The sequence below is a fragment of the Vespula pensylvanica genome, chromosome 3, assembly GCF_014466175.1.
Source record: "Vespula pensylvanica isolate Volc-1 chromosome 3, ASM1446617v1, whole genome shotgun sequence".
Lineage (NCBI taxonomy): Eukaryota > Metazoa > Arthropoda > Insecta > Hymenoptera > Vespidae > Vespula > Vespula pensylvanica.
This window is the reverse complement of record NC_057687.1, coordinates 5,100,138-5,115,459: the sequence shown is the minus strand read 5'-3', so window position 1 is coordinate 5,115,459 and position 15,322 is coordinate 5,100,138. Positions and strand designations below refer to the sequence as shown.

Here is a 15,322-nt window from a genome sequence, read left to right as displayed (position 1 = left end):
ACTTTCGTAAATTGGTTGTGCAAGTTTATGGAAGTAAATGCAACTACTATCATGAAAATGAATAATATTTCCGAGACGATCAGTAAAATTATTTTAGTGGAAATGTGGTGGAGAAAATAAATGATAAATTATTTGAGAATATTACCGGTGCATTTCGAGTTCGTCGACGAGTTTTCTCAGAGTCACCGGTCTCCAAGTTTCTGTGTCGACTAGCTATAACGCAGGAGATCCTTCCGTAAACGTAAAGCATGACTAACATTGGTAAGAAGAAGGACCCGCAGGCAGAGAATATGACGTAGGAAGAGTCCATGTTGTAGGAACACTTTTTGCTATCGCGATTAGTTGCTCGTGGGAAACAGCCAAGAAGAGGAGGGCTCGTAATCGCACCTGCTAGTATCCAGACAGCTACGATCATTAAACCAGCCAATCTCTTACTTCTCCGTCTTCGGCTGTAGACTAATGGTTGAGTCACCGCGAGGTACCTTCAAAATGACACACTTGTGAAGTGATAATGAGATCTTACGAATATACGTATATAATAAGATAATTTATTAAAAGCACTTGATTCAAACATTAATAATAATTAATAAGATCAATGAAATGAAAATTGATTATAATTAGTTGCGTTTACTTATTAATTTAATTCTTTTAAAACGTCTGGAAACTTTGATATCATTTTTTTAATCCATTTATGATTGGCAACTCTTCGATATAAATTTGTACTACACGATTGTTTATGCCAAAAGAGTCTTAAGAAAATTTCTTATTCATCAAAGGCGCTAGTTAACGTCATTATCGACGAAATCTGGGATATTGCCAAACTCCAGCGCGTTAAACCATTTACAATAATTTATTCCAAATTTTAGGGTGATCAAACTGAAACGGATGAAGTAATTTTATTCGTCACACACGATGATCCTTGAGAAATAGAATTTTCAGGAAAAAATCTACTTCGAATCACAAGTTGATCTTTTTCTTAACGCTTTATCGATCGCACACTCGCGTAGACTCGAATCGAAGTTGGAGTTTGGCCAATTTTAGAATCAATTTTCCAATGGAATCTACGATGAAAAGATTAAAATGTAGTATCCGTAAAAGGCCAAACTGTTAAATTATTACCAAACTTAAAGGAATATCCCGAGAAAGTATTCATGTGAGTATAATAAATATTATATATAAATATATACATATATATGTATATAATAAATATATATATAATAAAATTATATATATATAACGAAATAGAAACGAATATTCAATTCCATGAGGCGTGTGCAACGACCACAAATTCGAGCCACGTAAAGCAATCGAGCACGACCGTATCCGTAGCTTTCCTCATTTAACAGGAAACTTTTCACAACGGTTCTAACCTGTGGGCTGATAATTTTTGACGCGAGGAAATGAGAGAAAAAACGTGAAATTGACACGTGCGAAAAGTCATAAGACGAGAGATCGTACACTCTTATCGTAGAGTGTGAGTAAGAGTGAAGATGAGAAAAATGAGAAGAGGAAAGGAGAAGGTAAAAATCTATCGTACGGTGCATGGACTATGCGGGAAACGAACTTCTCGATAATCTCGTTAAACTTACGTGACGAGATTCACTACTACGTATATGGGATCTTACCTGTCTATAGATATCGCACACAACGATAGAATACTAGCTGTGCAGAGAAGAATGTCCAAGGACACCCAAGAGTCGCACAGGATTTCACCGAGTTCCCAGCTTCCGCCGTTCAACTTGTCCATACGACATAATAGTAATGTGAAAAGATAGAATGCAACGAAAACAGAAAAAGGGAGAGAGAGAGAGAGAAAGAGATGGTATTGTCAAGACGAATTCTAGTTTTTCGTTTGATAGCCGGATCGAACATTCGTAAGAACGTGTTGGTTGTCCAAGGAGAAAGGAATAATACATGACGTCGATTGAATTCAATTTCTGGAAAATCTTTTGCTTGTCCTGGATAAAGCTTGATACGTCTCACGATTCAGGACTTATATCTCTATATATGCTTCTTTCATAGAAAGAGAAATATTACTTTTTTACTAACGATATAGCTATCCTCAAAATGTAATGAAATATTTCGATTAAATCGGATGTTTCTTTCTTTTTTATTTCCTCGAAAAAAAAGTTCCATATATTTCTATTAAATATGATATATGTATTTCTTTCTCCGGAGATCACGGACTGATCATGGACTGAATTTAAATTAAAATCGGCCAATCGAAATTTATCTTCCTGTTATCAACTTTTATTTTTATTTTCCACGATAATCCATATTCAATTTTTTCCACGATAAAAATCGGAGGAGTGTCGGTTCAATGAAAATGCAATCGTGCATGAAGGTTCATAAAGCGAGAAAAAAGTTTGCTAATTATTATTATATTACGCGCTATTGCATCGCATTACGCTTTATATTATTTTCATATCTTTGATATAATCGCATTCACCCATGTTATACCTTAATATATATATTTGTAATATCATGTTCAGGTATGAAAAAAAGAAAGAGAGAGAGAGAGAGAGAAAGAGAGAGAGAGAGAGAGAGAAAGAGGAAAAGATTTATTACGTCTACTCTCAGAATTTATTAAATTTATTGAAAAGTATTCTGGAAGCGTCCTTTGTATTTTACGATTCCGATTTTACTTTATACCTCTATTTTTTTATTATAAAATATCGAATGATTATGAAATTTTTAGAGATATCTCGACATTTTTTTAAAAAGTATAACTATCTGAAAGTTATGCAAAAGTAAAACTCCTCGCCGTGATGTGGCTAAGATGGACTACCTTCTTGAAAAACTTAGCTTCGATATTTGTTTAGTACAAAACTTCGCTATCGGAAACGAACCAATTTTTATGTTAAAATTTCGAGATGAATAAAATGAAAAAGAGAGAGAGGGACAGAGAGACATAGAGAAAGAGAAATTTGATATTACGCAAATAGAATAAGACTAATGTATTTTTTTTTTTTTTTTGAAAATTTTTCAAACTAAAGAAAAGATTTTTATTTTCCTGATTATTATCTTCATCAAGGAACATTTTTAATTAAATGAATCTTCGAAGGAAAATATTCGAAGGATTGAAAGCTCGAAATCCCTGGCGTCCTGACGTGTACACACGAAGAACGTCCTAATTTTCTAGACTAATTGTGGACGTTCAAGATCGTCTCGATTGGATTGCGTTGATGAGCTCCATTATATTCCACGTCGAACTCCAATCTAAATGTAAAATCACTATTCGTTACCTCGAACGACGATCGCCGATTTCATGTTCAGAGCATTAAGTACGAGAAGGTGTTGGCGATTGATGAGCTCAATTTCGAAAAGGTTCATCGATCGGGAAATGCTCAATCGATCAAAGAACTATAACGGAGACTGTTGAATCTAAACGAGCTAGTATTCGTCTATTAACGATTAAACGATCGTCAAAAAACGAAATTCGAATAGATTACAATATTGGTAATATCGTTGAACCAAATAAATATCGGCTTCCACAGAATATTCGTTCTTTATTAAAACTAATACGTACGTTTATTTATCTCTTTTCCTTTATTTTTTTATTTCTGTTGATAATAAAAAAAGAAAGAAAAAGGAGAAGGAAAAGAAAACGAAGATATCTATCTATTCGATCAATCGAATAGAATCAATTCGTTATCATTCATGATTAGTAATCGTTATCGGGAAGAATTAAGTCTCAATAACAATCAATTCCTTTGCAAGGAATTGACAAGATAAAATGGAGAAATTAAAATTATGAAAAACGTAAGAACTGGTGAAGCATATCAATGATGTTCGCGCAACTGACATGAATTATATGCGACGAGGGCACTTGCCCGCCATTCACTGATTACCAATTAAGCTTGACGCAATGTTGACGAGGCAGAAGAGACGTTGCATCCCTCTCTCTCTCTCTCTCTCTCTCCCTCTCTTCCTCTCTCCCTCTCTCTCTCCTTTTCCCCTCCTCTTTCTCTCTTGATCGTTGTGTGTATATATACATACATACATACATATATATATATATATATATATATATATATATATATACATGCACATATACTGATATGTTCTTCAGCTTAACATAGACATACCTGTAGCAGTACAGCCGGTGGCATTACAGCCAAACCGACCAATAAATCCGCGGCGGCCAAACTGGATACGAAACAATTAGTAACGGACCTTAGTCGTCTCGTCGTAATTACCGCTGCTATCACCAGTGTATTGCCGACCTACAATGGAAATACTGTATAATACCGTTTACGCGGAATTTCAATTTTCATTCAGAACGGGAAAGATAATTGACAAGAAACAGGGATAAATTAAACTGGATAGAGATAGAGGAGGTATCGTTGCCATTTCGTTCGTGTGAGTTCGCCTGCTGGCGAACGAAACTTCGGAATTGTCTATAACTGTTTTTTTTTTTTTTTTAACGAGTAGAGGAAAACGAAAAGAAGTACAGAGAAAAAGAGAAAACGAAACGTGAGATAAAAAGCTTTAAATACTCTCACTTTCTTCAGTTAAGAAAAGAAGAAAATAATTAGTTAACGTAAGAAGGTATTCAATGATTTATCTTTTTATCTGGATTATTCTCGTGAAGTTATTGAAAAAGTATATTTATTTTAAAATAAATAAGTTCGGAGTTATATATTTTTTTTCTTTCTCAGTTTACTAATAAATATTTCTAACGAATGGTGCATAGGAAATATCCAATATTTCTCGATTCGTAAGAGAGAGAAGGAAAGAGAGAAAGAGAGCGAGAGAGAGTGTGACAGAAAGAGATAGAGAGGAGAGGAAAGCGTCGCCTTAAAAAAAGAAAAAGAGAGATATAAAAAAAAAAAAGAAAAGCTTAATCCATTGTTACAAACGTTTTCGATGGAAAAAACTCAACGAGGTTATCTATACGGAATCACCTATAAGCCAACGATTTAAATTCTTCGGCCATTTCCCTTCATCGATATGGAGGATTGAGTCACACGCGAGATGTGAATTTTTACCCGAGAGACTCGATTTATCGATATTCGTTGAAAACAACGAGACGAATATAAGTAAAGATGGGGATAAGAGGTGGAGAAAAATCGTAAAAGACATCAGAGATTTGCTTACTATAGTGACGACGATCAGCATGCAGAACAGAGCAGCCAGCACGAGATCGGTCCAATTGGCTAGATAATATTCCGTTTGCGTATCGCGTTCGTCCGTCGGTACTGTTCGATTCCATTGATAAACGTCCCCATGGTAATCAGTCGTTTGATTCGCCATGACGCTTATCCACGATCCATTGACGACGATTTCTGTTCACCCGTCCGTACGTTTCCGGACATCGTCAGGATTTCTGAAAGTACGTCAAATATAACAACGTCAAATAATTTTATTCGATCTCGTCGAATTCATTTACGAATTTTTTTCCATTTCGTTTAATTTCTCTATTCTTTTTTTTATTATCATTATTATTATTTATATACATTTCTTATTTATTTTTATTTTAATCCAGTTCCTTTCCTTGTTTGTGAACTCGTTAGAATAACGAACGAAAGCTTCACTCGACTATCGGTTCGATATATGTATATATAACATTCGGTTCTCGTGGAATCCAAGACGAATCTATTCGTGTATTGATCCAAATAAAAAGATATTGTTTATTCAAATTACCTTGCTCGTAATTGGATTAAAAGCTGTATTTGAATGTTGTTTCGATAAAATAACAAGCTATTGTTTGTAACTGTTAGCTGCTAATTTAAATTGTTTCAAATCGAAAATTCGGTATGTTCGTTGGAACTAGTTAAATACGTATGTACATCGCCGCTGGAAGAAAATCGAAATCGAATCGATTTAGGTGCTTGTTTAAAATTGGCTAGCGTGTCTCTCGCATATTTTCACAATTTTAAGAGACCTCGTGGTTGAGATATTTTCGTTTGCATATGCACAACTTGCAAAAGGTTTACATATTTACGATCACTTTATTCTATTACTGGAAAGGTAAGATAGGGCACACGAAAGGAAGGACAGAGAAAGTGGATGCAAGAAATAAGAAAAAAAAATTGAAGAAAGATAGAACGAAGTAGGGATAGCAAAAAGGCAAAAGGCTACTTGTATCATAGAGTTCCTGTTTGCATACGTAAATATACATACACGGTCTATCTCTTACTGAAAAGTTGTCTGAAATGTAATACGAATGAAAGTAGAAATATCTATAGAATAGATATACATAATATAGTATCTTCATATATAATAGAAAAATATTTCTTTTAATGGCGAAATTCAGACCACAAAAATCATATCAGAAATATATTTTATGTGAATTTTTTTTTTATAAAAATCCTCGAATGTTCTATATAAATATATTCAATTGTTCACGGATATGAATTTACTAAATATCGAGCCTATCTTTTTTTTATATATCCAATAATAAAGGAACATGCACATCACACCTTATGGCAATGGGTAGACGATTAATTTACAATCCACTGAAAATGAGGCACAATGAAGCCGAGAGAAAGAAGTTGGTCCGAGTTGGCACGAATTTGCTATAAAATATAGAATGCTTCCGGACAGGAGGTGAATTTTCTCTGCCGTAAATTTAATTATCTGGAAGCTGAGAATGGTGGAAGAGAAGAGAGAGAGAGAGAGAGAGAGAGAGAGAGAGAGAGAGAGAGAGAGAGAGAGATAGAAATAAAGAGATGGAAAGAGAATGAAGAAGAAAGCAAAAGTAAGCAGCAACGAATAAGGATAATAATAAATTACTCATCTGCCACAAATTCACAGATACGTTTTGCACATGTGGAGCCAAGGGAAAAGCAGAAACAGAAGCTTCGTGATATCGCAATTAAAATTAATCTTTCGATTTATGAGTCGGTTCAAGCGAATTCTTGACTGTCCCTTAGAGAACATCAATCAAACATTAGAAATTTTTTAAGACGAACTAGAACACGTACACTTATAAACATTTCACATTTTACATTTCTCATATCACGACTATAAATAATTGCTGGTCGAATCAAAATTAATTCTGTTAATCGGATTTAATCATAAATACACATACACACACACACACACGCATATCCATTATGTAAAAAATCTTCCTACTGAACGTGCTCTCGCGTAAGGTCGTTTCATAACGAGCGATCGATTCGTTGTTGGGCGGCTCATTAATTCGTGAACCCATCGAGACGAGAATTTCTGCCTTACCGCCCTATTATAACGGGTATGCTGATTAAATAAAATAACGTAAAACGTACGGATTCTCTATTCCAGCTCATTTTGAAGCCTTAGTATTTTCACTTATCCCTTTTTCTTCCTAGAATAAGAAAATTTTCGAAAAGAATTTCTATAGGTCTTTTGAATCTATAATTTATCCTCCTTTTATCATATAGTAATGAATGCCAAAATTTTATTCTTTCGGAAGAACTAATGATAGAAGTTATCTCGTACTAGTAGTTTCCCGAGTGAATCTGAACGAGCTAATATACCTTCAGCTAATGGTGCAAAATGATTAATAGTTTCGCAAGATTGTCGAGTAAATTTAAAGGTATACACATATATCAAGATTAACTAAAGAGTAAAGTACTACTGCCGTTAGTTTATGTCTAGTTTTGCTATTATAACGCATTACTGTTTGGTCATTGGCTTGTGGCACATATGAATATTGTTCTTCTATGACATTTTGAGAATTAATTTATTAACATTACGAGAACTCACTGTTCATAGAGTTAACAGTATGATTAAAGAGAAAGATAGAAGAGAAATAGAAATTGTCGATTTAGACGTCGTAACAGAGTACACATCGTTAAGACTTCGTCTACGATGTTGCGTTAATAAGAAGGTTAAGTAACTTCTTGTTGAAGTAACTTTAAATTTTATTGACTTCAAAGGAAACGTCGATTCCAAAACTTGTTTTATTTCATTTTACTTAATTATTTATCTTGACTATCTCTACCTTCGATTCGACTAATTTTTCTATTTTTTATTTAACAATTTTTTAAAAATATGTTCGATTATAAAATATCGAAATAAACAATTTCATTAGGTCAATAGAACAAAAGTAGAACAAAAATCTTTTATAAAAGCGAGAAATATGATGGAATGTTCTCTCATCTGCTCTTTTAAAGTAATACGCTCGAATGATTTCATATGCGTACACTTTGAAATCGATGTCACGTATGTAATGCACTAGCGCAGATTGAAATCGTCTAAAAATGTTAACATCGGCACTGAGGAAACGTAAAGACGAATTCTTGGAAATTTTGAGATGAAACACGCTTTATCCTTTATCTCAGCGACTCACTATAGAATTCTTTTACAAGTATTACGAAGAACAAAGATCTCTTATTTGTAAGACACGACGACTGACCAACTTTGTGACGATCTTTTATTCTTCCAAGAGAGGAAACGAATGTTTCGTGAGCAATGGCGTGAAAATAAGAGGAATTAGCATAGATATAGGTAGATGGCTGTGTGCATCTGTGTTCTCTGATCTTTCGTAGTATCCTTTTCACGAGGAAGAGATTCATAGAAAATGTTTGGAAAGGACGAAGTTCGCCTTTAAAGTATCAATTAATAGAAACCTCTTTTTTTCTTTTGACTCAGTTTGAAATAATTTCAAAGCAGAAGAGAAAGAAAGAGAGAGAAAGAAAAAGACACAGATAGAAGTTACGTTCGTTTGTAACGTTGGCGTGGTATCTTGAACATATCTTGTGGTTATCTCGCGTCTAGTCACGTTTGAGAAGTGCTCTCGAGAATAAAATTGTATTCCTTCGCTTGGATGCATAATAAGAACGCTATAAAATGAGAGGAAAGGAGACGAAAAAGTGAAAATAAGGAAAGAAAACTAGAAGTAGAAAGAGAAAAGAAAGATGAACTAGTGTAGCAAAACAGTGTCAAGTTGTATAATATCAGAGTATAATATCAGAAGAGAAAACATAAGGGGAGATGAACATATAATCCGTAAGAAAGTCGATAATAATAAATAATATTAAAATAACACGTCACATTTTTATTAATCAATTAATTACAAATATCGCTTATCTTACCTGAGATCTTTTACGTTTGTTTTTAATTTTTTACTCTGTAAAATTGTCACATCGACAATAAAAATTTTAAACTATGATTTTCATTGATGAATGACAAAAAAAAAAAGAAGAAAAAACGAAGAGGGAGTAAGAGAAATCGTCATCGATGTTTTCCAAGAATTTTGTTTATCGGCACGAAAAGTAATTCAGAAAGTGTGGCGAATCGATGAACCGATGATAGAAAAATTCTCGAACACGAATCGTTGATATAGAGGGTGATGGAAAGTGTAAGCGTTTCGCTATAAATAATGTCTGCTTTCGAGCATGGTTCTGCCCGATGCTAGATACTTGATGCAAGGAGAATGGTTTACGATGTATAAAACGTGTCTCGTGAAATTGGAACGAAGTTCGTTGAAGGATAGGATGATACGATGCTTTCGGGAAATTGCGAAAAATCGCTAACGATTGATAGAAATGGAGCGAGGTAGAGAGAAAGAAAAGCATTGCATGCATCGAATATATATATATATATATATATATATATATATATATATATTTTTAAAGAGATGACGAATTTTTGTAAAGGAATTTTCTCCTACTTCAATTTTGATATACGTACATACATAGAAACGTATAATCCACTAGAGATTTTCGATCGTTTTTATCGATCTCACTTATTTATTTCTCTCCCACTTTTCCTATTTCAGTTTTTCATTCTCTCTCTCTCTCTCTCTCTCTCTCTCTCTCTCTCTCACTCTCTTGCCTCAAAATTTATTTTAAAATCGATATCTACTTATCTGTAGAAAGATCGTTACGTATCGGACTACCCTTTCGGAAGAGTGTATTCTTCCTGGATTTTCTTTTCTAGTAAATTTCTACAATTCGACTCGATAAGCTTCTTCTTCAAAATGAATGTAGTGGTACCAGTAAAATAAGTCAAGAGAGAATGGAAGATAGACAAGTAGATACTAACGAGACCGCGGAAACAAGAATTCCAGAAATGTTTTAACCTCTTTTATATATCTATATATATGCATACTATATAGTACATATAAAATACATAAAAAATATTGTAATATAAAGAAAATATTATAGAAGTAAAAAGTTTCGTGAAGTAAAAAATTGCATCTTTTTATTTTTATCCCTGAAAGAATTTTACGAATTTTTACCATTAATACTTTTTTCGTTAATTTCACAAAAACCGTATTACTAGTTTCATGTACCAAGATATTTTCATTGCTAATCTTGTGTATTCAACGTTGTTGATTATATCGTCCTCTATAAATATCTCTTTGAGGAAAGTTAGTAATTGTTTATTTAACCATACGAAATTAAGTGACTCTTCAAATGTTTGCAGTTTCGTGCTTAGATACCATAACGCATTAGTTAGGAAATTGTCGGGATCGTCTAATAACTAGAATTATTGAAGAGTACAATATAATAATAAGTTTGTAGCGGACCGAACTGAGTAAAGATGGATAGCCTTGAGTATTGAGAATAATAACTAGAAAAACAAAAGAGATGAAAATGACGTCAAAACTGAATCGATGAGGACAATTGATCGATGCACTTCGATAAAACATATATTTGATATATTATCTTTAATCATATTTGTTATTATTATTAATAATTATTCAAAGTAATTGTAGTAGTAAAAATAAACAATTTCACAACCATATAAAAGACGAAATTTTTTTTTCTATTTCTATCATTAATACTCCTAATATTAATACTTCTACTACTGTTCTTTGAGATCGATTATGTTTGTTGGTTAACAAACCTTAAACTCGATGAAACAGTTACGTGAAATATTAGTTTTCAGTGGAGTAGAGAGTTTATGAGAACTTTGTGACTTTTGTGAAATTTCGAACTGTATGGGAAAGCCTTTTATACTATATTCATTGTATGCATCATAATAACATTAGCTTCCTCGATTCGAAGGAGCATAAGAGCATCGATGTATGTATGTCTACGAATATATAATATGCATGCGCTGAAGTACATAAAATATATGTGTTCAAAAGTTTGAATTTCTCTGAAAGAAAATTTCCTCATTTACAACGACTACATGATAACAGAACAATAGTTAATAGTATCGAACATAAATTATCACTTTTTGTAAAACATGTTCCATGTCATTAATTTTCAAAAATAAACAGAATTTCTTTTCAACTATTTTTCTTCGGTAACGTTAAACAATATATTATTTCTAAATTTTGATCTTCAAGCTTCGAAAGAAACTTCTTATTGATTCCATCGATTAAAAATTTGTTTTCTGATTCTTGTCATATCTAATATGTTCATATAAAATAATAAAGAATCTGATTCTTTAAGCGAGATAAACTTAGTAATATTATACGTTCTTTATTAGTATCTTTTCTTAAAGAGGAGAAAGCAAATATGATTGATTTGAGAGAAAAAAAATATTAAAGTTAACTTAATTTTATAATCTAAACTAAAAAAATATATATGTTTAAATTAAAAATATATATGTTTAAATTAAAAATATATATGTTTGTGTGTACGTGTGTATAAACTTCTAAGATTTAGCTCATGTTTATGGAAATCTTAGTTCTCTCTCTCTCTCTCTCTCTCTCTTTCTCTTCCTCTCTTTACTGTCAAACAGCACGGTGTAGGTATATTGAGATTACTCAGATATGCTAATTAACTAGGTAGCTTCTTCTCGCTCATCCTGTCAAATTTCCTTTACTCCTTTTCTAGAATGTTCCTCTAAAATCAGATAACACATTTCTCAAAGCTTTGTTGTTTTTAGACACAATAATCTCTATTGTTTTTGGCAAAAGCTTTATCTCAAATTTTCTATTGGTTCGTAAAATAGATCAAATTTAACGAGTGTGCGAAGTAAGCTTTATTCGTAGAATATTATAGAATATCATAACTCGTTTCAAAAGTTTTTCTGTATATTTCACTAGGATCTTGCTAGAAATTTATTTTACTTCCTTTTCGAATACATTCCATATACATATATACATATTTCGAGGCAGTATTTAACAAACCGAATAAATAATACGCTCCAAATATGATTAACATAATTCTGTTGTAATTTATTGAATCTATTGAATCAGCGATCATTGATCTTAATTCGTTAATCCTTTTCCACAAATTGCTTATGATAGTTACTCAAACATGTAATGTCGATATTATTTTAAAAAATATTAACTTTAACGAGTGAAAATTGAGAATATACGAATCATCATTGATCTTTTTCGATTCGATAGAAATACTAGGATGATTTAATATTCAGAAAATGAACTCGGAGCGAATATTAGATTCCTAGTTGAACGATTAGCCTTTATCGATGATAACTCCCAAACGGATATCACTCCGTTTCGTAATTAGTTTTCGTAGAAACTGCACCTTCGTGTTGGCCGGCGTGCAACTATTCGCCTAGCACGTTTATTAAAGCCAATTCGTAAGATTTATTGACACAGAAATTAAAGAGAAAATCTTTCGTTTTGAATCGTTCCATCATTTATAAGTTATCCCAATATACCAGTTCTTATTTCCAAAATGAACTTTCTTGACGATTTCTTTTTAATAAGTTTGATTATATAGTTATACAATCATTCAAAAATCAATCTTCTTTGAATCCTATTAAATCGCTTCGATAGAAGAAGTGAAGTTTAGTAAATACAGGTAAAGCTAATTTACGTTAGAGTATTTAATCTATGTTTAAAGCCGTAGGACAGCGTTATTCGACGTTATCCTTTTGGTCAGCTTTTTTAAAATCTATTAAAAAATTTTATATCCGCTTTGTTCTCTTATCTTCGTCATTTTATCTTTACGTAGTAATTTTTATTAAAAATAAAAGGAGAAAAAATTCTCCCTCTCCCTTTCTTTCTCTCTTTTACTCTCTTTTTTAAATTTTATACCAGCCATTATCCAAGAATCGTTATCAGTTCCTATCGTATAGTTTACATCGTCGTTTGTAATACTTTTTACCTAATATGTAATTGTTCTAAATTCGAATTTCCATTCGGAAATTCAATCTGTCGGTGGTATTTCAAAATGCTTCGTGCCGATACAACCGGCAAAGGCACTAACCACTTCTTAAAGTTCCTATCTCTCTTGCTTGCCTTTTCATTCCTTCCTTATTCGAGCTCAGAATACGACCAGCGAACTATTCATATTCCTTATCCTCGTAACTGCTTTAACTATTTTACCAGGTTTTCATCTTTACTGTACTATTATATTCTCTGACGATATACCGTAAAAAGGAAAACGAGAGCTTCTCAAAATCAAACTTCACGTTTGATTGTTAGAAAATTGAAGATCGTCGATAAGAGTACTTGTATTTTTGATAGTTCTAAATGAAATATTTTAGATGGATAGATCGATTGAAGTGGAACGGATAATTTATTGCAGTTTTATATGCTCGTCGAGCATATGCGACTTGGATAAATGAGTTTTATATGTTCTACTTTTTCTACTAACTCAACAAGTATATCTATGTACGTCGACAATGTCTTTCATACTTTTAGCGAATTTCTTTTCTCGTTTCTCTTTTCTTCTCATTCTCTCTCTCTTTCTCTACCTCCCTCCCTCCCTCCCCCTCTCTCTCTCTCTCTTTGTTGAAATATATCGAAAGAAACTTGATGGGTAGAATATTTCTTCTAAAGAGTTAATATGTAACATTAAAATCTTTTCTTATTACTTAACGGAAGAGTAATTAAAACCTCCTTTATATTATAGCTCTTTACGAACAAAAACGTAGATGGATTCACGAGAATGGAAATAACATGTTTCAGGTACTCTATATTCTAAAAGATATTCGTATTCGTGTGATATCGAGATAATTTTATTCAAAGATATTGTTGAACGTACAATGTCGAGGGTTAATATATTCACGAGTAAACTTAACAGACACCGATTCCTAAAGATTTTCAATATTGTTACATTTTGTAGTTCGTAGTAAAGAAACGTTATCATGTACGTCGTTTGTTATTAAAATTATATCTCTTCTATTATAATAACAATAAAAATGATAACGCGCCAGATGCCGAGAGATTTGTTTTAATCCGACTTATTGACAAAGTTTTTACGCTTTATTTAAAATCGTCGAGTATGCGAAGAGAGTAGCGAATTTGCGATTGAAATCTCATGGATAGAGTGGAAAGCGTCATTACTTTTCTCTTGAAGGAAAACTCCGTTGAAATTTCGTAATACAATTCACCGGAAATTTCGTCGCTTCGGCTTCTTCGTGTTTCTAAGAGAAGACAGTTCACAGAACAGATGTAAATCCGATAGTATTCATAAGCTCCTTCCGGAGGACATAAAATTCATACAGTTGATATGGCTACGTTACAAATGAATGTTTGATGGATACATACTATGTTTGACAAAAATTTATTTTCTTTTTGATAAAATTCTACTATGTCGGATTAAATCAAATTTTTATAATATATAATAAAAGATTACTACGAGGTCAGTTATATTAAGGGAAAGTTATAGTCAGAGATACATATATCTATTTCGTAATGCGAAGCATTTATATATAAATCGTATAGAAAGAATTTCCACGATTGACGATAGAAAACGTTCGACAACATATTTATTATCTTTTGCTGGCGAAATAATTACTCTCTTCCTTTCACTCCACCTCTTGTTTATGTTGCCAGACGTACCAACATAATTTCCCTTTTCCCTTTCTATAAACGCAGCTAGATATATATGTGATTTCTAGAGTATATATAAATATATAATATATAATATATATATTACATAAATTTTTTCTAATACTCTTACGACATATCTGATATCTAGTCACCCGAACATTAATCTTCGTCTTGAATTTATCGTATCCTGTTAATGGACATTTAATGATAACGACTTTGTTTGTTACAGGATGATATTTTTATTAAATTTATCATCTGAGCTTCCTTTTTCTCTCTCTCTCCCTCTCTCTCTCTCTCTCTCTCTCTCTCTCTCTTACTTTTTTCAGTTTTCTTTTAAACCAGATTAGATGAAAGAAAAAAAGAGAGAAAAAAAGTATCATTCGACTATCGAATATTCTAAATGTTTCGACCAACGTAAGTAAAGCTGTTCCACTTTCGAAACAGGCAGTATGCTTGGGGAAATATATCCGAGTTTTCTTCTTTGAAAGCAAAGCGCTTTTCTCGTCCTTGAGTCAGTCTCGGAAGCACTTTCGACGGAGTTACTTTCGAGAGAAAGAGAGAGAGAGAGAGAGAGAGAGAGAGAGAGAGAGAGAGAGAGAGAGAGAAAGGGAGAAAAAGAAAGAGAGAGGGAAGAAAAGTCGAGATTGCCATGGAATATACTAACCTTGGAGGTGTTATCCAATG

The 15,322-nt window shown here is 32.6% G+C and overlaps 1 protein-coding gene across 3 annotated transcripts in view; it reads right to left on the bottom strand.

Moving 5' to 3' along the window:
* Positions 1-15,322, bottom strand: part of LOC122628144 (tyramine receptor 1-like) — a 39,556-nt gene that overhangs the window by 4,159 nt on the left and 20,075 nt on the right. For 2 of the 3 annotated variants that reach the window (XM_043810070.1, XM_043810068.1), the window contains 4 exons: positions 5,101-5,329; positions 4,089-4,226; positions 1,626-1,738; positions 146-482 (listed from right to left, as the gene is read on the bottom strand). In XM_043810070.1, coding sequence (XP_043666005.1) covers positions 146-482; positions 1,626-1,738; positions 4,089-4,226; positions 5,101-5,256 — 744 coding nt within the window. In that variant the 5' untranslated portion in view covers positions 5,257-5,329. Of the gene's footprint in view, positions 1-145; positions 483-1,625; positions 1,739-4,088; positions 4,227-5,100; positions 5,330-5,646; positions 5,743-15,322 lie in introns of those variants that run through there. The other variant, XM_043810069.1, reaches the window with a different exon arrangement.